The 26,618-nt window shown below is 34.3% G+C and overlaps 1 protein-coding gene across 2 annotated transcripts in view; it reads left to right on the top strand.

Moving 5' to 3' along the window:
- The window catches only part of LRFN5 (leucine rich repeat and fibronectin type III domain containing 5), a 220,573-nt gene extending 194,611 nt beyond the window's left edge, over positions 1 to 25,962 (top strand). Inside the window, exons 3-7 of one of the 2 annotated variants that reach the window (XR_004074619.2) lie at positions 8,450 to 9,854; positions 12,561 to 13,273; positions 19,545 to 19,588; positions 19,955 to 20,073; positions 25,569 to 25,962. Coding sequence is in view for 1 of the 2 variants with exons in the window: in XM_006727111.3 (XP_006727174.1) it covers positions 8,470 to 9,854; positions 12,561 to 13,273; positions 19,545 to 19,588; positions 25,569 to 25,586 (2,160 nt within the window). In the remaining variant the exon portion in view is untranslated. The remainder of the gene's footprint in view (positions 1 to 8,449; positions 9,855 to 12,560; positions 13,274 to 19,544; positions 19,589 to 19,954; positions 20,074 to 25,568) is intronic. The other variant, XM_006727111.3, reaches the window with a different exon arrangement.
- The last annotated feature ends 656 nt before the right edge of the window (positions 25,963 to 26,618 follow it).

Genomic DNA, 26,618 nt, shown 5'->3' with positions numbered 1-26,618 from the left:
TGGCCTTGAAGGGATTCCTTAAGATTTCTTAAATTTTATTTCATCATATAAAATAAGAAAAAATAACGACTTTATATTCAGTTGTGCAAAAATGAAATAGGTTTTGGTATGGTAAGTACACTGCATAACAAATCAATCTTAGCTTTCTGATGTAAGCTAACAAAATTAGTATTAAAACATTTTATAAAAGAAATGACATCTCTCTGTGTAGCTTTCACCTTAATTCTAAAAAATAAAGAAGTGCTAAAATATCTACACATCTACGAGTTAGATAGAGCATGACAAATATTCCATTTAATAAACTTTTAATTATGTTATCAGTATCTCAATCTCATTTCCACATCTATACAATAAAGAGACCACTGCTTCCTTCATGTTACCTATGCTCAGTGAATGGTAACAATTATTTTTTTTAAATAATTGTCTGTTTTAGTAATTGGGCTCTTATCTGTACTCCATCAGTGTAAATAATATGGGTTTATGTATACATGTGTTGAATAAAAAGCATATATATGTATACACACATGGATAACAAAAATTACCCAGTCCTCAAAGACCCATTTTATTTGTGTAAATTTGAATATTAAAATGTATGTTGACTTAAAACTTTTCACAGTCTGCCTTCTATTGTAATTGTGAATGTGCTTGTCCTGATCAGATCACAGCCTTCTAAATTTGGTAGATTCTAGCCAAGCACCTTGCCTGTAGTGCAGATGCTAAATAAATCTTGCTGAAGAAATTAGTAAAAGAATGAGTGGATAGATGCATGAGTGAATATTTTAAAGATTTAATTTTCAGTGTACTTAGGAATTTTGCTGGAGACTATTAAAATCAAAGATCAAAGGATAATTGTTCAAGGTTATAGTTGCCTTGTTTGGAAGCTTGAATTTAGCATGTTCAATAGTGGTATTCTCTGTATATGTTCTAGTAGAGAAAAGAGTGATAATATTGTCCATTTATAGTCCTTGGAAAAAATAAGCAGAAAACCTAAAATATTAGAAATGAATATCAAATGTGTTTCATTATCTAAACTGTATTATAAAATATCATTTGCAGCACTGTGACCGTTTTGACACATCCTAACACAACTCATCAGTGTCAATAGGCATCAGCTTCTGTTCCCAGGCATTAGCCTGGGCAAAGGGACACTAATTAAATTGGTAGAGCTCCACTGAATGATGGCAAGGCAGCTCCTGAGGAGTCCAATAGCTTTCCTTTAACTCAACATATAAATTGGTACCATATTGGTTTCTGCAGAGAATAGATTATGCTCTCAGTTGGTTGTAAAATCAAAATTTGCTTGTATATCCTGTTCTAGTTGCCAAATAAATACTGATTCTCTTGAGCATATGTTGTGTAATAGCCATGGGCTGAAAGGAGGATACAGTACTGGAAAATCATTTTCCAGTTTTGTGTGATAGACTCTTCTTTGTTTATAAACGTGTCACTTTGTGTCTGAAAAGAATTAACTTGAAAGAATATATAATGTAGAGAAATGTAAATATTATTTAGAGAGCTGTAGCTGTATGACTATTTACTGAGTTATAGCCCACTCAAATATTATTATTAAAAACAGATCTGTGTTGTTTGCATTTAACCAGTTAGAGAAGGCAATAGAAAAATGTTTTAAAAGAGTTTAACTTAACTAGATAAGAATGAGGTTAGTATGGGCGCCTGGGTGGCTCAGTTGGTTGAGCGACTGCCTTCGGCTCAGGTCATGATCCTGGAGTCCCGGGATCGAGTCCCGCATCGGGCTCCCTGCTTGGCGGGGAGCCTGCTTCTCCCTCTGACCCTTCCCCCTGTCATGTGCTCTCTGTCTCTCTCGTTCTCTCTGTCTCAAATAAATAAATAAAATCTTAAAAAAAAAAAAAAAAAGAATGAGGTTAGTATGTTTGATGATCTTCATAAATTTTTAAATCATGAAATCCAGCAAAACATGACAACTACTCTGCTCTTCCCTTCACACTCATTTTCCTCAAGTGGTAAGATATTCTAATAAATATGTCAGTGATTAGTTTGTGAACTTGCAGGAAGTGAAAGCTGTTTCTTTACATGATTCCTTATCTTCCGTCTTCTAGAAATTTTGAAATCTCCACTCTGTCCTAAGATAACTTGGGAAAGGTCATTAATCATAATTCATATGACTCTTTCATTAGTTACATGTCTCACTTTAGCAAAATATAAACATAGAATTAAGAAAGTGGCCCACATTTTATTCTAAACTTAATCTTACTTTCTAAATCACCATATGGGCAGTGAAATCATATCAGGCAGTATATATGTTGATGAAGGAAATCAGCTTATGAAATAGGATGCATGATTTGAGTTAGAATGGAATCACATCTTTGAAGCGATATGGCGGAACTAAGAAAATACCTGTTTCTAAAATATGACTAAATTCTGATTAGCCACCAATAATGTGTCACTTTATAAATTCTTCCTTTGGACCCGGTATTTGGAAACATAGTGGAAACCCAGATTTCCTTTTTTAAACTTAATCATAGTTGATTATTGTATTGAGGTACACTTGACATAAAATGCAGTGATATTAAGTGTATGGTCAGTGAATTGTGATGAATGTATACACCTGGACATCGCTATTTCAAATAAGATACAAGCTATTTCCATGACCCCCGACCCCCAGATTTCTTTGTGTTCTTTCCCATTCAACCATCCTCCAACTAGGCAGCCACTGGTGTGATTTCTGTTACTGTAGATTAGTTTTGCCTGTTCTAAATGCACATGTACTTGGAAGCTTACAACATGTATCATTTTATTTCTGAAATTCTTCTGTTACAGAAAATGTTTTTTGAGATTTGAATTAGTTTGATAGGGCTGTCATAACAAAATACCACAAACAGGGTGGCTTACACAGAAATTTATTGTTCCACAGTTCTGGAAGCCAGAAGTCCAAAATCAAGGTGTCTGGCATATTTGGTTCCTTTTGAAAGCCGTGAAAGAGAATCTGTTCTATTCCTCTCCCCTAGATTCTGGTAGCCTTAAGCATTTCTTGGCTGATAGATAATGTTCTCATTGTGCTTCCACACTCTCTTCCCTTTGTGCATGTCTGTCTTTGTGTCTAGATTTCCTCTGTTTATAAGGACACAATCATATTGGAATAGGGTTTGCACTAATCACCTCCCCTTAACTTGATAATCTGCAAAGATGCTATTTCCAAATATACTCACAATCAGGGGTAGTGGAGATTAAGACTTCAGCTTTTTCTTTTTGATCAAGATATAATTGGCATATAACATTGTATAAATTCAAGGTTTAAAACATGTTGATTTGATACATATATATTGCAGTAAGATTACTACTATAACATTAACTAACACCCCTATCATGCCACATGCTTATTTCTTTTTTTGTGGTGGGAACATTTAAAATGTAGTCTCTTAGCAACTTTGATGTTTATAATGCAATATTGTTGTCTATAATTACTACACTGTGCACTAGATTTCCAGGACTCATTTATTTATTAGTTGTAAGTTTGTACCCTCATTCGACATCTCCCCAGTTTCCCAACCCCCCACCCAGCCCCTGGTAACTACCATTCCATTTTCTGTTTCTTTGAGACAATTTCCCTAGGTTCTCTATATTTTCAGATAAGAAAAAAATGGGGTAAGAATTGGGGGAGGAAAAGAAAGTTGAAATGAATCTTCCAGGCAACCCAGACTTTGGAAGAATGATAGGTAAGAAGCAGAAGAGCACAAGGAAAAATCAGTCACTCAGGGCTTTCAGCTATAAAAAGACTTGAGAGAGGGAATGGAGACCTCAGTCCTTTTCTTCCCATAGAGGTATGTCTGACTTTCAACCACAGAATGTCTGGGGTGGCATTGGTGAGATACAAGAAACTTCTTAGAGGAATCCTCTACCTTCATAGAATCTAGGGTATCTCAATTGCAGCCCAAAGCAAGGAAATGCAGGGATGAGATGAAAGATCAAAGAGCTCTCATTGGCCACCAAAAAAAACCTGGAAGCGGAGATATAAAGTTGGCTGAGTTCTCCAAATGTTTGAAAATCAGATAGTTCATCTATAAAAGACAGATTTTCAAAACCATCCTAGTGTTAACATCCCATGTCTTCCCAAATAGCAAATGTCCAACCACGGTCTCAAGAAGCTGCAGTGAACTGAGTTATGATAATACTGTAACAAAGGACAAACTGAGATAACTGCACAGCATAGAATGCAAGACTATAGAACTCCCAAAAGATAACATAGGAGAAAACCTAAATGACCTCGGGTATGGTGATTCTTTTTTATGTACAACACCTAAGACATGATCCATGAAAGAAATAATTGATAAGCTAGATTTCATTAACATTAAAAACTTGAGCTCCACCAAGGACAACATCAAGAGAATGTGAAGACCAAGGACAACATCAAGAGAATGCGAAGACAAGCCAGGGACAGGGAAAAATATTTGTACAAGACACATCTGATAAAAGACTGTTATCCAAAATATACAAAGAATTCTTAAAACTCAATAATTAAAAAAAAAAACCCATAATTTAAAAATGGGCCAAAGACCTTGACAGACAGACCACCTCAACAAAAAAGATATACAGATGGCAAATAAAATATGAAAAGATATCCCACATCATAAGTCATCAAGGCATGCAAATTACAACAGTGAGATGCCAGTACACACCTATTAAAATGACCAAAATCTGGAACACTGACAACATCACATGCTGGCAAGGTTATAGTGCAACAGAAAATCTCACATTGCTGCTGGGAATTATGGTGGAGCCACTTTGGAACACAGTTTGGCACTTTCTTTCAAAACTAAATATAAATATAATCTTACTATACAGCCCAGCAACCACACTCCATGGTATTTACCCAAAGGAGTTAAAAACTTATGTCCACACAAGAGCCTATATGCAGATGTGTAGAGCAGCTTTATTCAGAATTGCCAAAACTTGGAAGCAATCAGATGTCCTTTAGTAGGTGGATGGATAAAGGAGCTTCGGTACATACAGAAAATGGGTTATTATTCAATGCTAAAAGGAAATGAAATATTAAGCCATGAAAAGACATAGAGGAATATATTATTAAGGCATATTATTAAGTGAAAGAAGTCAACCTGAAAGAGCTACATACTATATAATTCCAACTATATGATATTCAAGCAAAGGCAGAATTATGGAGACAGTAAAAAAGAAAAAAGTCAGTGGTTGCCAGGGATGAGCCAGGCGGAAATGAATAAGCAGAGCGCAGAGGATTTTGGGACAGTGAAAGTACTCTGTACATACAGCAATGGTGGATATTTGCCATTGTACATTTGTCCAGACCTGTAGAATGTACGACACCAAGAGTGAACCCTGCTGTAAACTACGAACTTTGGGTGATTACGATGTGTCAAAGTAGATGCACTGAGTGCAGCAAATGTCCCACTCTGGCAGGGATATTGATAATGGGAAAGCCTGCTGTGGGAGCGGTTGGTATATAGGAAATCGCTGTACTTCCCTTTCATTTTTGTTGTAAACCTAAAACTGTTCTAAGAAATAAAGCATTAAAAAGAAGTTTGTTAAGGGGAACCTGGGTGGCTCAGTAGGTTAAGTGTCTGCCTTTGGCTTAGGTCATGATCTCAGGGTCCTGGGATTGAGCCCCATGTTGGGCTCCGTGCTCTGCAGGGAGTCTGCTTCTCCCTCTCCTTCTGCCCTTCCCACCCTCTCCTGCTTACTTGCTCTCTCTCTCTCACTCTCTCTCAAATAAATAAATTAAAAATCTTTTAAAAAAAAGTTTGTTAAATTTTTGAAAGGTAGACTAGTTTCTCCCTACCCTAATTTATGCCAGATAGGTCCTCTTATTTACTTTTCTGTTGGATGGGGACGTCAGGGGACATCTATGGAACTCTTGCCTTCCATCAAAGACTACTGCTTTCTGGAATATAGTTACTGTAAATTTATATCCTCAGCATTTTGATCTTGTTATTTTAAAAAAAAAATTGATGTCCAGTTTATCCAGCTTACTTGATTGCCAGGGTGCAAATGATGTGGGGTTGGTTTTTGTTTGTTTGTTTGTTTTGTAATTTTAATATCCATACCAGAAGTACTATTTATAAACAGATTAAAACACAGCAAAAATATTTTATATGTACCCACAGATACACCATTTCTGTTGTTTTTTATCCATTTATAAAGATTCAGGATTCCATCTGGTACAATTTTCCATCAACCTGAATAGAATATTCTTTATATTTTCTTATAGTGCAGCTCTTACGGTAATAAAACTCTCAGTTTGTCTCAAAATGTTTTTAATTTACCTTCATTATGAATATATAAGCCCCCACCCAGGTTGACAGACTTTCTTTTCTTGAAATGCTTGAAATATATTTTTAATTGTTTTCCATTTTGCTTTATTTCCAATGAGAAATCAGCGAGGAGTCAGCCATTATTTTTTATTTTGTTCACTTTATCTTCTTGTAATGTGTCTTATTTCTGTGCTCCTTTTAAGATTATTATTTTTTCCTTTGGTTATCTGCAATTTGATTATGATGTGTCTTGGTATAGTTTTCCTTGTTTTGAGCTTGGATTTATGGGTTGCTTTTTATTACAAATGTGCGCCTGGGTGGCTCAGTTGGTTAAGCGACTGCCTTTGGCTCAGGTCGTGGTCCCGGAGTCCTGGGATCGAGTCCCACATCGGGTTCCTGGCTCGGCAGGGAGCCTGCTTCTCCCTCTGACCCTCTCCCCTCTCATGCTGTTTCTCTCTCTCTCTTTCTCAAATAAATAAATAAATAAATAAATAAATAAATTAAATAAAATAAAAAAACAAATGTGAAAAATGTCTGCCTTTATGTCTACAGCCTTCTTCTGATACTCCAATTATATGCTTCTTAATATTTTTGACTTCTTAATGTTTTCCCACAGGTCACTGAGGTTTTGTTTACTTTTTTCCTCCAACTTCCTCCCTCCCCCCAGTGTTTCAGTATGGCTAGTATCTATTACCCTGTTTCTGCCTATAGGATTACTGAAGTTCTTTCTTTGGATAACTCTCTTCTTTCTGGTATTCTGCCTCATAAATTCAGGCCATTGGAGACTCTCTGCACTCCAGTCTATCCTCTTCAACTGTTCAAGTGTCACCTTGTTTTCCCTCCTTGTGCTATGCTTTGAAAAGTGTCTCCAGGAGCAATGATAGGGTTCATTCGTTTTTTTTTTTTTTTTTTATTCACTTTTCTCAAGGATCTCGATTCTGTGCTTCTTTTTTTTCCAATGTGTGAAATCTATAGTTATAGATATATTTTGTACTTTTTGTTACTGCTTATCGTGGAAAGGCTAGTTTAGTACCAGTTATTCCATCATGAACAGAAGAGTAAGACTATTTCATTTGTTGAGCATGATAGTTCTTACTCATTACATCCACATTGAATGTGATATAAAATAAATAAAAACTATAAGAATATGTTTTATTTAGAAAACTAGGTACATTATTTCTAGAACAATTCTGTATTTTATATTGTCATCAATTAAAAAAAATTATTTTCTCTAGCTATTTTCCTTGGCATTTAAAACTACATGTAATTTATGAGAACTTTTGATTGCATATATATTAATATTTTAATTTTGATGATTAATTTCAAGAACAAATACTTCAGATCAAACTGGAAAATGAAACTATCAAGATTTTTTAAAAATTATATTTGGATTACATTTAAATGCCTTAAGATTTTAAAAGAAAAAAATGGAATGATAGCATCTTTTGGGACTCAATGTCAAGAATTTTGGTGACTACTTTTCATAAATTATCTTTTAAAATCCAATTTTACATCAAATAAAATATTCTAATATTTAAGGAGCTCAGAGCACTTGTGGTAAATTTTTAGCCTTTTTATTTTTGAGAATAAGAGCCTTTATTTGCATTTGCAGTTAGGTTGTGAAGGTTGTACTATGTTCAAGATAGTTTGTAAAGATGAATAAAATTTGATTAATGATTAATTACTTTCAAATATCATGCCACAAAGTTAACAATAACAAATATTGTCTTTTATTGTTTCTACTCAGTAAATTGAAGTGCTTGCAAATCCTTAAATATATCTTTAATCTTTTGAACTTATGAGATATCTTTCAGGGTTATGGGCAAGTTTCCTAACTCCTACCCTCCAGTCTCAGCTGAATGTCACTTTTTTTGTACATCCATGAAGTACCCTGGACATATTTCAAAAATAGCACATAATTTACAGAATTGTAATAATCTGTTGGCTTCTTTGTTTTCCCCCATTTGATTTTAAATCCCATGAGGCCAAGGAATGGTGTATTTTTCAACTTAGTGTCAATTATAGCCTGCAATACAGAGTAGATATTTTATACTTGTTTGTTAAGTAAACAAATGAGTAAATCACTTCTGTATTACAATTTGCATACAAAGGATTATTCCAGTAGGAATATGAACATTAGTGAAATGATTGGATGCTAACACTACATTTTGTATCTTTTCTTACAGGCTCTTAAATCTGATCTACAATGGAAAAATTTCTTTTTTATCTGTTTTTCATTGGCATAGCAGTGAGAGCTCAGATCTGTCCAAAGCGTTGTGTCTGTCAGATTTTGTCTCCTAATCTCGCAACCCTTTGTGCCAAGAAAGGGCTTTTATTTGTTCCACCAAACATTGACAGAAGAACTGTGGAACTGCGGTTGGCAGACAATTTTGTTACAAATATTAAAAGGAAAGATTTTGCCAATATGACCAGCTTGGTGGACCTGACTCTATCCAGGAATACAATAAGTTTTATTACACCTCATGCTTTTGCTGACTTACGAAATTTGAGGGCATTGCATTTGAATAGCAACAGATTGACTAAAATTACAAATGATATGTTCAGTGGGCTTTCCAATCTCCATCATTTGATACTGAACAACAATCAGCTGACTTTAATTTCTTCTACAGCATTTGATGATGTCTTTGCCCTTGAGGAGCTGGATCTGTCCTACAATAATTTAGAAACAATTCCTTGGGATGCTGTTGAGAAGATGGTTAGCTTGCACACCCTTAGTTTGGATCACAATATGATTGATAACATTCCTAAGGGGACTTTCTCCCACTTGCACAAGATGACTCGGCTAGATGTAACATCAAACAAATTGCAGAAGCTACCACCTGACCCTCTCTTTCAGCGAGCTCAGGTATTAGCAACCTCAGGAATAATCAGCCCATCAACTTTTGCATTAAGTTTTGGTGGAAACCCTTTGCATTGCAATTGTGAATTGTTGTGGTTGAGGCGTCTGTCCAGAGAAGATGACCTAGAGACTTGTGCTTCTCCAGCACTTTTAACTGGCCGCTATTTTTGGTCAATTCCTGAGGAAGAGTTTTTATGTGAGCCTCCTCTCATTACTCGTCATACACATGAGATGAGAGTCCTGGAAGGTCAGAGGGCAACCCTGAGGTGCAAAGCCAGGGGGGACCCTGAACCTGCAATTCACTGGATTTCTCCTGAAGGGAAGCTGATTTCAAATGCAACAAGATCTCTGGTGTATGATAATGGAACACTTGATATTCTTATAACAACTGTAAAGGATACAGGTGCTTTTACCTGCATCGCTTCCAATCCTGCTGGGGAAGCAACACAAACTGTGGATCTTCATATAATTAAGCTCCCTCACTTACTAAACAGTACAAACCATATCCATGAGCCTGATCCTGGTTCTTCAGATATTTCAACTTCTACTAAGTCAGGTTCTAATGCAAGCAGTAGTAATGGTGATACTAAAATGAGTCAAGATAAAATTGTAGTAGCAGAAGCGACATCATCTACTGCGCTACTTAAATTTAATTTTCAAAGGAATATTCCTGGAATACGTATGTTCCAAATCCAGTACAATGGTACTTATGATGACACCCTTGTTTACAGGTAAGAAAAATTAACCAAATTTTTATACTTACCATGCATCTACATTAGTAGGGCTTGTTAAGGTACTACTGACTCGGTTTTTTGTTTTGTTTTGTTTTTGTTTTTTTAACTGGCAGTGCTACTCTGTGTTGTAATTACAGCACTCCACTTTTTTTAAAAGTGTATAATGTAAGGTTTGTGAAAGGTGATTACCTGTGGGGAAATATTTTGAATGGTGTTATTTTTAGAGAGTTCAAATTTATATTTAATATTCTGCTTACTTACTTTTTTTCCCCTCATCTAAGAGATGTGACTATCAGAGAACAAGATTGATTTATTTTAAAAATTCAAAAACATACCAGAACTTACACATCCACATGAGTGTTCTTTCCTTCAAGGAAGTCACGTTGGGAGGCTATTCCATTATCCCAATGATGCTGGCATTGCTCAAAGCACTTTTGGAATTATCTTTAGAACCTTCGTCATACTATTTTGAATATCCTCAGTGGTGGCAAATCTTCGTCTTTTGAGGGTGAATTTGAATTTTGGAAACAAGCAAAAGCCACTTGGAGCCAAGTCTTGTGAATAAGGTGGGTGATCAAGATGGGTATTGCCATTTTTGGTCAAAAAAATAGGATGTAACTATAAAATAATGAGACTGATTTTTTTGAGTGATTGAGTTATGTGCATGTGTATTATTTCATATACACTGGTTCTTAAGACAGTTCCAAAGAGAAAGTTTATAAATATTTTGAGCAGTGAAAGTATCACTGGAGTTAAGTACGTAATCTCCTCATAAGGAATTCGATGGAGAATTTGCATCTGACTATAGATTTTCTGGTATGTTTTTCTAAAGTTCAGCCTCATTGATTTATAGTCACATCTTGTCCAATTTTCAGTTGGAAATATACATTTTTACCTCTCCATATAATTTCACTCATAATAGACTATTATTACTCCTAGGAAATGATGCAAAATCATGGTTTTGAAATATACATATACATATATATATATATTTTTTTTTTGTCTTGAAGCTTTTCTGGAATAAGATCAACTCAATTCTTATATACCCAGATGAATTCTTGAAGATAATTTGATTTTCACCCATGTATGGAAATGAGAGACCTTTTTTTAAATGAGCATGGGCTGGTAGAAAAAAAACAAAACTGGCCCAGCTAGCTGTATGATTGATCCTGGGCAAAGTCCTACATTGCTGAGTTTTAATTTCCTTATCTTTAAAAGCAAGAGATTAAAGTAAACAGTTTCTAATATCTCTCTCATCACTAAATGTATGATCATGTAGACTATGATGCATGCATATTAGCATAAAGTTGTTTGTCCTTCTTATACTCAGCTGCTCTTTACCTGGGTTATCCATTATTTAACCCATTGTCAAAGAAGAATGTGCACCCCTACCCCTCAGCTTCCTGTAGCTACTAACACTGTATATATATATAATGTGCCATAGGCCAGTTTCTACTTTCCAAATACTAAGATCCTAATCCTGCTATGACAAGAAAATTCTAGGTGACCTTCAGAAAATTGCTTAAATTTCCTGACTTCAGTGTTTGTCACAAATAAAATAGTAATGCCTACCTCATACAGTCATCGTAAGAATAAAATTATAGTGTTCCAGAAAAAGAAAAAAGAATAAAATTATAGTGTATATAAAGTGCTTAGTAATGCCTGGTATTTATCATACACTCACTAAATGATAGTTATTTTGATCACAAATCACAAATACATACTGTGCCCTAAAAGGTTCCTAGTTCATTTAGAACACATTGTCTAGGTTGTATAACAGATTAGCATTGCCAAGTTTTATCTGTCAGGGAAAATATAGTTTCAGGCATTTTTTTTTTCTAAATGAAATCTTAGCTTAGGTCATATTTGGTTGCTACTTAAAAAAAAGTTAGTTGGAAAAAAGCACCCACAGAAGAGTTTTGTGATATAATGGATTCAGAGGTATCTGTAAACTGTTATCAAACTTAGCAACTGTTCTGAAGGTAATTTCATCAGCCCACAATGGGCAGGATGAGGGATTTAGGCTCTGGTCAACAGCCTTGCCCCGTTCATGTTTTTAAGATAATACTCTTCATACATTCTCATCAACCTCATTTTTAGATAAAAACATACTGGGAACCAAGTGTTGCTGGCATAAGAGAAGGCTGAGATCTGTAAATAAACTACTTTAATCTTAGTAATTATCGTAGTTACAAAATATAGGTTTGCTGGGTACCATTCCATAGCAGCTTATAACTGATTTGGAAAATAAATACTCCGATGCATTTCCATTCTGGTTTCTAATGTGATTGTCAGTGTTTTCCCTTCCTTCAAATTGGCTTTTAGTCACAGAGGTGTTGTAAGTGCTAAATGGATTTGTTTAGTAGTCAGATAATGTCACAGTCACACCTTTCAAAAGCAATTTGCCATAAATGATTTTTTTAGCAGTGGCTTTTATTAGGAGTTCTGGTTTGCCAAGCAATGTAATTAGGAAGCTTGTCAAGGCACGGTGCAGTCACCATTAATACAGTGCAGAATCCAGCAATGACTTTTAACCATTTTACCTAGGCATATATAAGATTAGATCATTTTCCCATATTTCATATCTGTTATAAATGTGCTTATCTTAATGAGTACCGGAATGAAACAGACCTGAAGTCATAATGGCTCTGTGTGTCTGTATGTTTTGTTTTTAACATTAACACAAATTCCATTGTCCCTCAGAATGATACCTCCTACGAGCAAAACTTTTCTTGTCAATAACCTGGCTGCTGGAACTATGTATGACTTGTGTGTCTTGGCAATATATGACGACGGCATCACTTCCCTCACCGCCACAAGAGTCGTGGGTTGCATCCAGTTTACGACGGAACAGGATTATGTGCGATGCCATTTCATGCAGTCCCAGTTTTTGGGAGGCACCATGATTATTATTATTGGTGGAATAATTGTAGCGTCTGTGCTGGTTTTTATCATCATCCTCATGATCCGGTATAAGGTTTGTAACAATAACGAGCAACACAAGGTCACCAAGGTCAGCAATGTCTACTCTCAAACTAATGGGGCTCAGATACAAGGCTGCAGTGTCACACTGCCCCAGTCCGTGTCCAAACAAGCTGTGGGACATGAAGAGAATGCCCAGTGTTGTAAAGTTGCCAATGACAACGTGATACAGTCTTCAGAAACTTGTTCAAGTCAGGACTCCTCTACCACTACCTCTGCTTTGCCTCCTACCTGGACTCCAAGCACTTCTGTGTCCCAAAAGCAGAAAAGAAAGACTGGCACAAAGCCAAGTGCCGAACCACAGAATGAAGCTGTCACAAATGTTGAATCCCAAAACACTAACAGGAACAACTCTACTGCATTGCAGTTAGCTAGTCGACCTCCTGATTCTATCACAGAGGGGCCCACATCTAAAAGAGCACATTCAAAGCCAAGTAAGTTTCTCACTTTGCCTGCTGACAGATCCAGAGCGAGGCACAGGTACTCCCTGAATGGAGAATTAAAGGAATACTATTGTTATATTAACTCACGGAACACGTGTGGACTGTTTTCTAAAAGAAGCATGTCTATGAATGCGATGTTAATTCAGTCCAACAGTTCTGATGGGCGTAGTGGAAATGCATCTCTCTCAGATTCTGAGTTGATATTGGAAAGCACTGTGTAACCGATTATTTCTTTTTAATGAAGAAATTATTTTGAAAACTCATATAGGAAATTGGAATTTGAAATTCCAGCTTTGTTTCTCTGATACATGCCTCATAGAGCCAAGGTGTATAAACCTTCTAGGTACAGTTTGATATGTGAAGGTAACACAGATAAGATGGTTTAGGGGGAAAAGCATGACATGACAGTGCCTTCCCCTGCCCTAGGACTGACCTCTAGGTTCTACAATAGCAGAGCACAAAATAAAGGTTGTCACGGGACAAAGAAGTCTTACATAAATAATGCTATTTCCTCCAGTCTTACAAAGGACCACCTAGGCTGATTAGTATTTTTCAGTGAGTAGATTGTCTATTTTCTTTCAAGGACAGTGGCATTTGTTTTTTGGCAGATATTAAAAAGAACACCTCTGTGTTGTTATGGTGTTTAAAATAAAATATTCAATAAGTATACCCAGACAGTGTTAAAATAGGTACACTTCTAAACAACATTCGTGGTTCAGGTGCCTTAATAGATTTATGGTATTTCTCATCCATGACATAGCTTTTTTGGTGGGGAGCAAAAGAAAAGTCAAGTGATTTTGCATTTATCAAAGAAATCCAGTTCAGTTTCAAGTCACAGACCAGAATTCTGTATGCTGCTACCCTAGGCACAGGAAGGTGTTTTCATTCATTCGGTACACATTTGTGGAATGAATGAGTTTTATGTTTTTCTTTAAGTAAGTTAAAAAGGGAGACAAAAATACCAGGCTCCCATTATCAAAGGAATGTCTATTGTTATCACTAAGTGAAGTAAAAAAAAAAATACTTCTAATGGAATTCTTATTACATTTATAAGCAATATAAAGTCATTGCTCATTAACCAGATAGTGGTTTTGTTTTCCCCTTCTGCCTATAATTCTCAATTGGAATGTTTCTTTCTTAGAGTAAATGCATTTATTTTAACCAAAACCTGTGATGAAATTTAATTAGAAATCATGCAGCTTAGTGGGAATCCATCATTAAAAAATTCTTAAATTTAATCAGACAATAATATTGCTCCTTGATATATGGCATTCTTGGATATCCACTGAAATCAAGGTCTATAGATAAGTGTTCCTATCTACTCGTTGAAAATCTTACATTATATTGCAACTTGATGGTGTTTTATTAAAGATTGGTAGATGGGGGTTAACATTAAGGTATTCTTTGGTGTTTGGGATGGGAGGTTGAAAATAAGGCTCAGATGAGAATCTTGCACAAAAAAATTTAGCCATAATATAATAAGATACGTACTTTATTTATATAACATACTCCATGGGAATAAGTTAAACAGTAAGTTTAATATCTCTTACAGATCATTTGGAAATATCATTAAAACACAGATGGTAGTCATTAGTTTAATTTTCTTCTACTAGAGGCATATGTAAAAACTTCAGTTAATTTTAACTTGACACAGAAACATTTTATATACGATTTATCATGATGACATTCAGAAACAGGTAAAATTAAAGCAGAGATTATTTTCCACACTTGAAAAAAATTATCTAATGGGCCAGTATTATCTTAGGTGTTTCATAAATGCCTCCTCTGCCCTGGTTCCCTTTCTAAAGCTTTCCTTTCACATTTCGAAAATCTAATCAGCTTTCATGGGTCACATGTACAGTTCTTTGGAGGAATAAATGAGATTACATGTGTGATCATGTTTTGTAAAATCAAAAACATTACACAGAATGAAGTGTATCTTCAACACTATTTCTGTAATAATGCTCTAATCCCAATTTAACATTTCTAATTAACATCAATTACTTAATTCTTCAAAAGGTGCTGATGGACAAAAGCATATTGCTTTTCCCTTTCCTAGTTTTTACCTATATGGTATTAAAAAGTCCCAAATATATAAATGCTTTTGAGACTTAAACAAGTGAATCCCCAAGGAAGAAATCTCTGGCACTATGAAGGTTGTGGTCAAGGGGGCTCTGAAATCATGCATAAAGGCCACAGTTTAGCATATCTGTTCCAAGCTACTGATTAGCTTATTTTATATTTTCCAGTTGCCTGTATTTTAAAAAATCAATTTTCTGCTTATGTTTCAAATGAAACGTTAATTCAATCTTTTATTTCTTATAAACATTTAGAACTCTATAATATCTAATCATGTGAAATTTATTCTGTTTGACTAAAATCATTGAAACCATTTAAATTTTTATTAGTTTTACTCAAGACTGTTTTCAGGGTATATTAACCAAATGCATGAACACATGTTTTTAGAAGTGATAAAAAGGCTCATATTTCTGTCTTTCTATAAGTTTATATTTTGAAAGATCAACGAAAGATTGGCCTATCAAGAGGGTCAAATGTTTTTTGTTTTTGTTTACGAGTATATGAAAGACTTTTTGCTCAGGGCAGTTTCAGTATGAAGTGACTGAAAAATAAATCTATGGGACGGTTGAGGGTTTTTAAAGGTACCCGGTATAATATCCGAAACACACTAGTTACTCAAATGAATGAATGAGTGAATGGATAGATAAATAAATAAATGAATGGGGCCAGGGAGGAAGGTGCAATAGTAAGAATTTTGATTATATGCACAATGTTGATTTGTGATCCAGCTATTTTATTACTATAAGCAAGAAATTCTGTCTCTTACTGTTTTTCTTTCTGTTATTTCTTGCATTTCTCATTTAACCAGCTATGTGTATGTGATCCAAAGCATATGGTTTGCTGTTGCTGACTATGTATAGGTTATATATATTGTTTTTTGCTTCCAAGTCCTAAATTATTTTTCTTTTTTTTTAGCCATGCTACACTATGGTTACAGGTTGTTAAATATAACTAACAAACAATATATTTACAGATATTTGCTCCAAACATTTTTTAATTATATGTCTTCCTGTGTTGTTTTTGTTTCTTTTGGATAAGTGTCCCCCAATTCCAAAATGTCCAACTATTATTAAAGTAGGTCTTTTTATTTAATATATGTAATATCCAAGCATCATAAAGGGATGATGAAGCATCCAATGCTGCCTTGGAATCCTAAGAGGAAACAAAGTTTGGTTTGATGAATACTATTCATTTTGACCCTACAAATAGACTGAAACAGAGGTACATTAAATAAATAAATTAGATACGTAAATACCCTCACTGGGACCAATTTATTTCCTAATTTTTTTTTTTTAACCATTAAACGTAGTTAGTTAGGTTGAGGCCACAATAAGCTATTTTATGCTTTCAGACAGTTGATTTTATCTGCTCTGTAGATATATTTTCCAAAAAATGTTTTAGAATATTAGTTATAGAACTATTGTAAACCATTTATAGACATAACAAATCTATTATCTGAATGATACATACTTTCCCACAAGAAGTTGAGAAATTAAAAGAATATTAAATGTGCTACATTTATCTACAGGAATCTCTTTTTATCTTTTCTTGAGAATACTTTCTACTTCACTTTAAAGCACTCACAAAGTACTTAACTTCCAAACTAAATTTTAACTATTTTATTTGCTTGTATTACTGAAAGGAAACTAAGTATTTCATTTATAAAGGTAAAAAACTAGAACAATTATCACAAGATCCACAACAATGGCCTCTTAGTTCTGAAATTTTCCCATTTTTCCTTTTTATTCACAACAATAAGCTTAACAACAATCATTTAAATGCCAATAGTTAAAAAAATAAAAAGTGCTGAAAACATAAAGCATCTTATTGTACATAGAATTGCAAAGGTAAATGGGTCATTTTTCAAGGACTGCAGATCTGAACCCATTTTCTTATTGGTATGACAAAATTTCACTTCTATTTTATGTTGCTAAGAAAGCAATGTTCATTTATATTATACGGAATGAAGACTATCTATTATCTTTTCCTTGCTCAGTCATCCCTTGTGTTTAAGGAAGCATCCAGTCTTTCTTCTTTAACAGTGAATGTGGATGCTTCTGTCTGTAAGTGTTTGTAGTGTTTGGGGAAAGGACTGAAGTCCACCCAGAGGTGGTCCGGATGGGAAAAGGCTATTTTTCTTATCCTCCGCAGTTGATGATGATAATCATCATCACTATCGTTATATAGTCATTATTATTATTTACATTATAATGGTTGTGAGTGAAGCATTTTTGGGGCGTCAAATTTATGGATAAAAAATATCTTGTCTTTAAAACTTCATAGAGAAAAGAGAAAATAACCGAAAGGAATGCCTGGGATTTTGTAATAGTTTCAGAGCTCGGTCTTTTCAGATTGGTCCATCCTTTTTCTCCCATGCTAGATAAATGCATGCTGGGACTACACATACACTTACTTTTGTCAGGTTTGGGGGATTTTGTTTGTTTGCTTTCTGAAATAAAACCAATCCTTCTTATAACAGTACCGAGGATCACTTAATATCGAAAGAATGGTGAAAATATTACTGTGATTGAGTCTTCCTAAAAATGTGGTATTGTCTGAAGTGTGGGACACAGAAAGTAGCAGTTTCTACCTAGGAGTCTATTTAAGTATGAAATTTCCTTGTTAAATAAGGGTAATGTATTTGCAATTTTATCAAATATTACAAGTGGTCAGTATAATAACTAGTGTACCATTGTCTTCTGGTTTTGTCAGCTATTTCTCAAAGTCGAAATTTAGGATCTAAAGTTACCATTGATAAAATATATACACAGTATATACTTACATATCTATATATGTAATATATAGATATACCAATATGTATGCTTAGCAAATTAATCAGTTAAAATCAGAATTTTGTATCTTGCAACATAGATTGTAATTGATGTAGCAAAATTATATTTAAATGGGCTAACTACCAGAGAACTTCTCCCAGAACAACTGTACAAGCTATATCACTGAGTTATAAGATTACAATGGGATATAAACTCTCTAGTAGAAATTTATTTTTCTGAACTTCCTAATGATTATGATCTCTACAACTTGTAGAGATCCACTCTTTTCAAATAGATGACTCTTATGTCCATGAATTTTAAAATTAAAAAAAATTTTTTTTTCAAATGCATTCAGAGAAAGTCATGAAGTCCTTTTCATTTTGTGTTTGGAAGTGGATGTACATTTGATCTTGCCTGAAACATGAATTAGATATTGTGATTCTGCTCAGAGTATGTCCAATAAATTATTCAAATAACATGAAGGGCTTATGAAATATCCTATGTTGGCTCTACCATAATGTAATTTCCTAAACATTTTTTTTTTCCTGGATAATGTGAACATGTCTTATTATTGCTTTCATGTAAAACCTAATCTCCAGAGGCAATTATAAATTTCTTTGAATGTTTGTGCTGGAGGTTCTATAAAAAAGTATTTTGTACTCTTCTCATCACACTTACCTGTGAACCCTGAGAATAATTTTTTCCTAATATTTTTTCTTATCATTGTGTCACTTCTTAATGACTAAGAGTATTTGTTTTAAAAGAGGACATATTGGAAAGAAATAGAATGTGTGCTATGCAGGGCTAGGTAATGGTATTAAACATTTATAGCCAACTGGAACATACATATGGACATTTAAAGGCAGAATGGTTGCATATAGAACATTAGTGTTTTATATGAGGATACTGGGTACTTCATAAAACATGATATTATTTTGGGGGCTATTGAATAATGATTATTGTAAATGATTATTTAATACTCTGCATGTTGAACATAGTGAAGCTATGTTTCCTATTTTGGATTCTCTTTTCCTTGGTGTATCTTTCTATATTAGTTGAAATGTTAACTTTGAGTAGGGAAAAATGAGTAGAAGCCTGATTCCCTTCTTGAACTCTTTGAGGAAAAGTGCATTCCATAATAATAATTACTCACGTTAGCAACTGGGACAGTATTTTTAAAATTCTACCTTTATGGTGTATTATATATCAGGAAGTAGCCATAGACAACTACAAAGTATTTGCAAAAGTCAACTGCAATTAGCCCAAGAACAGGTAAGTTTTTTTAAAAGAAGTCTAGATAAATCTCTGTTAAGAGAAATCTTATCAAGATTTCGGTGAGAAGTGTTTTCGGGTCTGTTTCTTAAAAATGGAATTTGTGTATTTGTTTATGACACTGAAAATTTTGTTCCCAGATGCTTTGCTGACTAATGTTGACCAGATTGTCCAGGAAACACAGGTGAGATTTTGTTACCTGTCTCATAGTTCAGCATTAAGTGGGCATACTCTTTTATAAATAATTTTTTTTAATTTTTTGCAAGCTTATGTAACTTGTTGAAATTTTCCATTAAAACTACTCAGTGCTCAGTGGTACAAACTAAAGTTTAGTTTGGTTAAATGAATTTCCAGTTACTAAATTTAGACATATTTCTGGTTAACTGAACATTTCTGATTCATACTGTAAGAATAAAGGGAATACTAATGTGACTTTGGAGTCACTCTTATACCCATGCATGATATAATGTGCATTTTACAAATACTTCCCAAGACAGTAGCTTGATAAGAATGTATTCACTCCTTATCCTTGACCTCCACATCCTAATAGGAGCGGAAATGATACATTATACCTCCCTGGAAGTGGATGAACAGAAGTGTTTCAGTGTTACCCAAAATGAATGAAGCCACTATAAAATGGAGCAAAAGACTACATATGAAATATTCATGGTATTCCTTTTGTCAGCAACTGATTACTCTTCTTCTTCTTTTTTTGTTCCTTTTTGGAAGTTTCAAATGAGTGTTTGATTCCTGCATTTTAATTGGATCAGAAAGTGTGTTTCCAGAGCAGAATAGCACTTTAGCAATCTGTTCACACAGCTGGAGGCATCAGCCATTGGCTTAAGGTTTGGCACAGAAAAAATATTCTGCTTGTAAAAGTTCTAAAAAAGGCCACTGATTTATTTTTTTAGTGGTAAAAATAGGGTCTTTTTTTTTAACATTTTGTATTTAAAAGATAATAACTTGGACAATCATTCAGGGTTTCTCCTAATGAGTTCCACTCCCAAATTAAACACCGTATTTTTCATGCATCATGTCTCTGAGTTCAGGATCCCAATCCCGTGTTGCAAAAAATGAACAGATGGCTCACTAGAAACAATCAATAGCCCAGTGTCTGGCACACACTTTGTGTTCTGTTTTGTGTACTGAACTGCCCTGCGTGAAGGTGCATTGTTTCATCACCCCCCAGTGCTTCCCTTTCTCACTCTGAACCTCTCTCTCTCTCCTGCCCTACCTCTCTTGCTGCCTTCTTTCCTCCCTCTCTCTCTCTGCCTTTGATTTCTGAAAGTTCATTTATCATGTAACTTTGGACATCTAGCTGTTCTGAAAGAGAATATCTTTAGAAAGGGATTAGAAGGTAATTGGTTAATCTATCAGAAGCACAGTCCAGAACAGTGCTGTTTTATCAAGAATTGGAAGCAGGAGAGTCAATCTAAGGCATTTTTCAATTATCAATTAAAGTATGATGAGACCTCGGTGTAACTCTTCTTGGTACTTGGCAAATGATTTCTGCCTTAGGAGACCTATCCTTTCTACCCTGTCCATACTACCAGTGAAGCCCCTTGGAAGAGACTGACCTACGTGGCTGTCTTGTGCCTTTCCCATGGTTAGCAGTACTTCCCCAGGTGTGAGTGGAGTGAGGTAGAGCTGGTAGAGATTTCTTGTGCTCACGGCTTCCCAGCTCTTTTTTAGCGGGGGAGGAAGGGATATAAATTTTTAAGTTTTTATTACCTGCAGGATGGTAACAAATGTGTTTTACTACCCAAAGGCAAATATGTTTTCCAAAATTTTGGACACTGCCCAATGCATTAAATTTAAATTAAAAGGCTACCTATGTGTGTGTGTGTGTGTATGTATATATATATGTATACGTATATATACACGTATATATGTATATATATACGTATATATATGTGTGTGTATATATATATACATATATATATATATATATATATATAATTGGGGTGCCGGGGTAGCTCAGTTGGTTAAGCATCCAACTCTTGGTTTTGGCTCAGGTCATGATCTCAGGGTCCTTAGATTGAGCCCTGTCTCGGGATCTGCCCTCAGTGGGGAATCTGCTTGTCTCTCTCCCTCCCCCTCTGGCCTTCCCCCTGCTCACTCCCTCTCTCTCTCTCTCTCAAATAAATAAATAAATAAAATATTTTTTTTAAAAAGTAAGCAAAAAACAAACAAAACACCTTACAACACATTTTTGTTTTTAATATAACAAAATGTTTCCATGGCAACATTATTAAATTAATTATACCACAGTCCCTCATATAGCATCAAACTCTTAATAGGAAGGTACATAAAAGACAGGTTCCATCCAGTCAGTGGTATAGGTGTTCCTTGTACTGAGGTATCTGCTAAGATCATTTTTTTCCCTAAGGGTGAAGAATTAATACATTTATATCATTTCCATTAGCCAGAATATGCCCTATGCCAATTTTTTTTCCTTAAGACCTTCCCTGCATGTGTATAGAAATAGAATGAACTTAAAATATTTGATATATCACATACAGTCCTTTTATAATAAAATTATAAGATTCTAATCACACTCAGATGAATTGAGAGCAAAGAGAAGAGGAATCAGTAAAACTGGTAGTAATTACATGTAAACTGGCACTTGCATATGTTAACCTTATGTTTGAAAAGATTGTTATACTTAAATCCAGTAAAACAATTCATATGCCATGTTTAGAAGTATAAAATAGGAACGATTGACTAGTTGCATTTTTTTATTTATTTAGAGAGTGAGAGATGGGGGGAGCAGAGGAAGAGGTAAAGAGAATCTCAAGCAGACTCCTTGCTGAGTGCAGGGTCCAATGGGGGGAGTCAATATCACAACCCTGAAACCATGATCTGAGCCAAAATCAAGAGTCCCACATTTAACCGACTGAGCCCCCCAGCTTCCCCTGACTACTTGCATTTATACTGAAAATGTCTTAAATAACCTTTCTTAAAAAGTATTTGTTATATTCAGACCAACAAAATATGTGTACTGTGTGGGTGTGTGGGTGTGTGTGTGTGTGTGTGTGTGTGTGCGCGCGTGCGCGCTTAAGTATGCACAAGAAATACCCCTTAATCTACAATTGCTTGCACTAGCCTTTAAGGAAATAGCTTCCTGATTCTAATTAATTTGACTTCTGATTATTCTGTTTAGTATCAATTAAGGTATTTAACAAATTTAAAATTTGTCATAAAACCCCTGTTACAGGTGCAATAACCATGAAAAGAGACACTTTTTTTAGAGAAACTATTAAGGTATAAATGAATAAAAAGTAATGCTGATTATAAAGAAACAGCAACATTTAACATAGGGTTAGGAAAAAATATGAAATAAGAGCTAAACAGCAAAGCAAATGTGTATATATGATCCAGATATCTTTCCAATGTTATTTCCCAGTAAAAATTACCATTATAAAGTATTTGGTTCTGTAGCGTTGGTTTTTTCCTAGGATATTCCTTTCAAGTGAAATTTTTAAAAATAAGAGTAATAGAATAGGCACATATGCACATATGTAGAAAACTTTTAACTAATTTTATAATAATTAAGCCCATTTTTGACATTTACTTGAACATTACAGTAAGTCAGAAAAAACTAGAACCCTAGTATCAGCAATGATTTTTAGAAATAATTTCCTTCTTTTTTAGATATCCTAACTATACAAGATAAAAATCATTCAGAGTTCTTAATTGCATTCAGAGTAAGGGCAGTAACAGCATTTTCCCACAATCCATTCAACATCAGGACATTTTTCCTTTTTTTAATATTGGGGTAGCTTTAATTTCCTCTTTTCTTTATAGTACTGTTCATAAAACTGTCCCCAGTATTTTGCATGATACCTTTTCACTGTTCAATAAGGAGCATTATCAAAACATCCTGAGCCTATCTCAAATTCATTATCTTTAGTTCTTATAACATTTTAGCATGATTATTATAGTCTGTTTTTTTTCCTTTGTGATGCTCTTATAATTTGTGTTCATATTTAGATCTTTATAGAATCATTGTAAGAGTTTGTCTACTGATAAGTGAAGTAAAAAGTGTTATTTTGAATATCCTACGTATACAAGTTTTTATTCAGCTTCATATTATGTCACCATTTCAATAATGGTAGTAGCTTCAGGGCAGGCAAATTCATACCATAATTTCCAAAGCTGATCACTAATTGTCTAATCTTTGAAATTAACAGCTTTTATAAAAGCCATAATTCCGTAGTTTGTTAATAGTTTTTTTATGTAATGTGGAAATGAATCTCATTATAATATGTAAGCTTATGCAATCATTAACTTGATTTTTTTTTTTTTTAAGAGAGGAAGAGAGAGCTACAGAGAGCATGTGGGGGAGGGGCTGAGGGAGAAGTAGACTCCCTGCTGAGCAGGGAGTCCAACCAGGGGCTCCATCCCAGGACCTTGGGATCATAACCTGAGCCGAAGGCCGATGCTTAACGACAGAGCCACCCAGGAGCCCCTCATTAACTTGATATTAAAATGTTTTTTTATTCTGGAGGAATTTATTATTTCTAAAGTCAAACTAGTTATATTGTCCACTATATTTTTCTTCTATTTGTATTTAGTCTTTTCTGTATTACTGCTTCCTGAAACTTGAACTTTGGTATAGTATAACTACATCTTTTTTCTATCAAAAGGAGCATATTATTGGAAAGACAAACAGAAATAAACTCATTGTAATCCAGTTTCACCAAAATAAGCTATGCTATGAACCCAGTAGATAGGAATTTATATATAATCCCATTGTAATTTAAAGTGATTTTGCGAAGTTTTTCTTAGAACATTCCAGGTAAAAAGTGATAGTGAGATCTATATTTCAGTCGTTTCCAAGGTAATTATTTTTTATAAATAGGTTACACATCTATTAACTATTAACAGTTTTCAAACATGGTGTAAATCCTTTGTTTAATAATTTTCAAAAACTATTGTTTGTGCCAAAAGTAACTTCAGCTATTCAGATGAAATATTTTCTCTGCGCCCCGCCCCCGTTTTTTAAAGGTTTTATTTTTAAGTAATCTCTACACCCAGTGTGGGGCTCAGACCCACAGCCCTGAGATCAAGGGTCACATGCTCCACTGACTGAGCCAGCCAGGTGCCCCCAGATGAAATATTTTCTTAAATGAAACATCTCTACAATATTTTTCCTACCTTTATCACGTTAAGTTTTTTCTACACCAAATATGTTCTACATCAGCATTTTGATATAGAATAGTCTTCCATATTTCACGATTAATCTGTGCCATGCATTTTATAACCCCCAACTTGTAAACATAGTTCTTTTTGAATGGGAAGGGACAAAAATTACTTCTATTTCATATTTATGAAATTACATATTTATCAAAAATTATTTTTCATTCCTATTCAAGATGGAATTTATAGACATATCTTAAATCTATGATGCTGAGAATCCACATTAGAGGAAGAATATTTTTACAGTTTGATATTTAAATATTTTTAAATGGTTTTTATATTATGTTATTCAAAATCACATTAACTATGGAATGCCTTTCTTGTGAGTTATTGTCAGTTTACACATTTATTTGCTCTGTGGGTGAGGAACTAATTTATGAAGAGGAGTAATAGTCTTCACTAACGTTTAATGTATAATTAAATTTTATAAAATTTCAATATGATACAAACTCCCAACAGACTATATTTAAAAAGTAGTGATCACTTAGATTTTATATGTGATGAACAGATTTGGCCTAATATGCTCATAGTTTTAAAACCGGTATATTATTTGTTAAAATTTAAATGCCGTGCATTAATGAATAAAATCATTATTTTTTTTTCCTTGAGAATGTAAATGTGAAAAGCAAAGCAAGGGAAAATGCCATTCCACAATTTGGCTTTGACTTGCATAACTATTTAGGCTTAATGCATTTAGATTCCTTTTTAAAATGAGATTATTTTATATATTCAGAATTTGAAATTACCAAGCAACATTTTAAGAGCCGATGTGCATGTCTAGATAGTTCTTAGGAGTGTATCTTGTATTCTCTAGCAATAAACTCCTGCCTGGTTGCTTATAGTTCTGTAACTTCTAAATTACTAGCACAATGATCTTATTACCTACGTATTTTCTCTTTGTTTCTTTTCTTTTTTTTCTTTCTTTTTTTTTTTTTTTTTCGTGTTCTCTTTTCCCATTTCAGAGGCTGGAGTTAATCTGAAGAGCACTACTTCTTTCTCTCCTGAAAAAAGTTGCCACTGATATTTTTACTGGATAAAATTTAAAAAATGTTTCAATTCACAAAGGTTAATTGTTGAACTGGTGTCCTAGAAGAAATTATCCACAGGAGCCGAAGCAGAAGTCTCTGACGCGGACGGAACTGGCTCTATCAGACCATGGTTCATCCCCTTTTAAAGCCAATTTTTTTTTTCTTCTGGCCTACAAGTATTTTTTTTTTTTAAAGAAGGAAACAGAAAAGCCTACATTGGCATCGAGTTCTGTATCAATCCATGTTACATTGCCATCCATGATTTAAGACTGTAGAATCCTGAATAATCTATATCACTTTAACAAATAAATGTTTTACTATGACAGAATTTGTACAGTGCCTGATTTGTGGAAATATCAATTGCTTCAAGTATGAATGGTGCAATGATGACTGTAAGAACTAATAATGCTATTTTACATTTATGTAATGCAAAACCTTAAGGAATCAAATTTGCTTTATAATATTGGACCTATTTCTGCCATGACTGAAGTGCACCCACATCTGTGGGAGAGCAGTACAGCTATTTTAAAAGCTTTACAGCAATCTTATGCTTCAGTGTAAGACAGAAAGTGATGAGGGATCTCTTCTCCTAGTAGAGCTTCGGAAAGCTTCAAAGTAGGCACATATAGTAATTAATCCAAATTGATTCATTGCCTTTCTGGAGAGCCGGGACAAAGAGGTTTTAATAATTTCAGGCCTTATATTTCATTGTAAGTGCCCATTTAACCCATTTTGCAGAATTCCAGGGTAAATAAGGAAGAACAGACATCTGATTTAACACCAACAAAAATAGGTGTTAAGACATCTTTGGTGGCTAATAAATGTTAATACAAACATACGTAGGCAGGATCCAAGCCTAGCATTCAAGGGCTGATCCTGGTATCAAGCAGGCTTGAGTTCAAACTCTAGATCTGAGCAAATTTGGCCAGTTACCCACTCTTCCATATTCTCACAGGAGAAATATTGTAAAATCTGAAAATGTAT

This window comes from Leptonychotes weddellii, chromosome 9 (assembly GCF_054177405.1).
Source record: "Leptonychotes weddellii isolate Sample4059 chromosome 9, ASM5417740v2, whole genome shotgun sequence".
Lineage (NCBI taxonomy): Eukaryota > Metazoa > Chordata > Mammalia > Carnivora > Phocidae > Leptonychotes > Leptonychotes weddellii.
The sequence above is the reverse complement of the archived record's forward strand: the minus strand, read 5'-3'. Positions and strand labels throughout refer to the sequence as shown.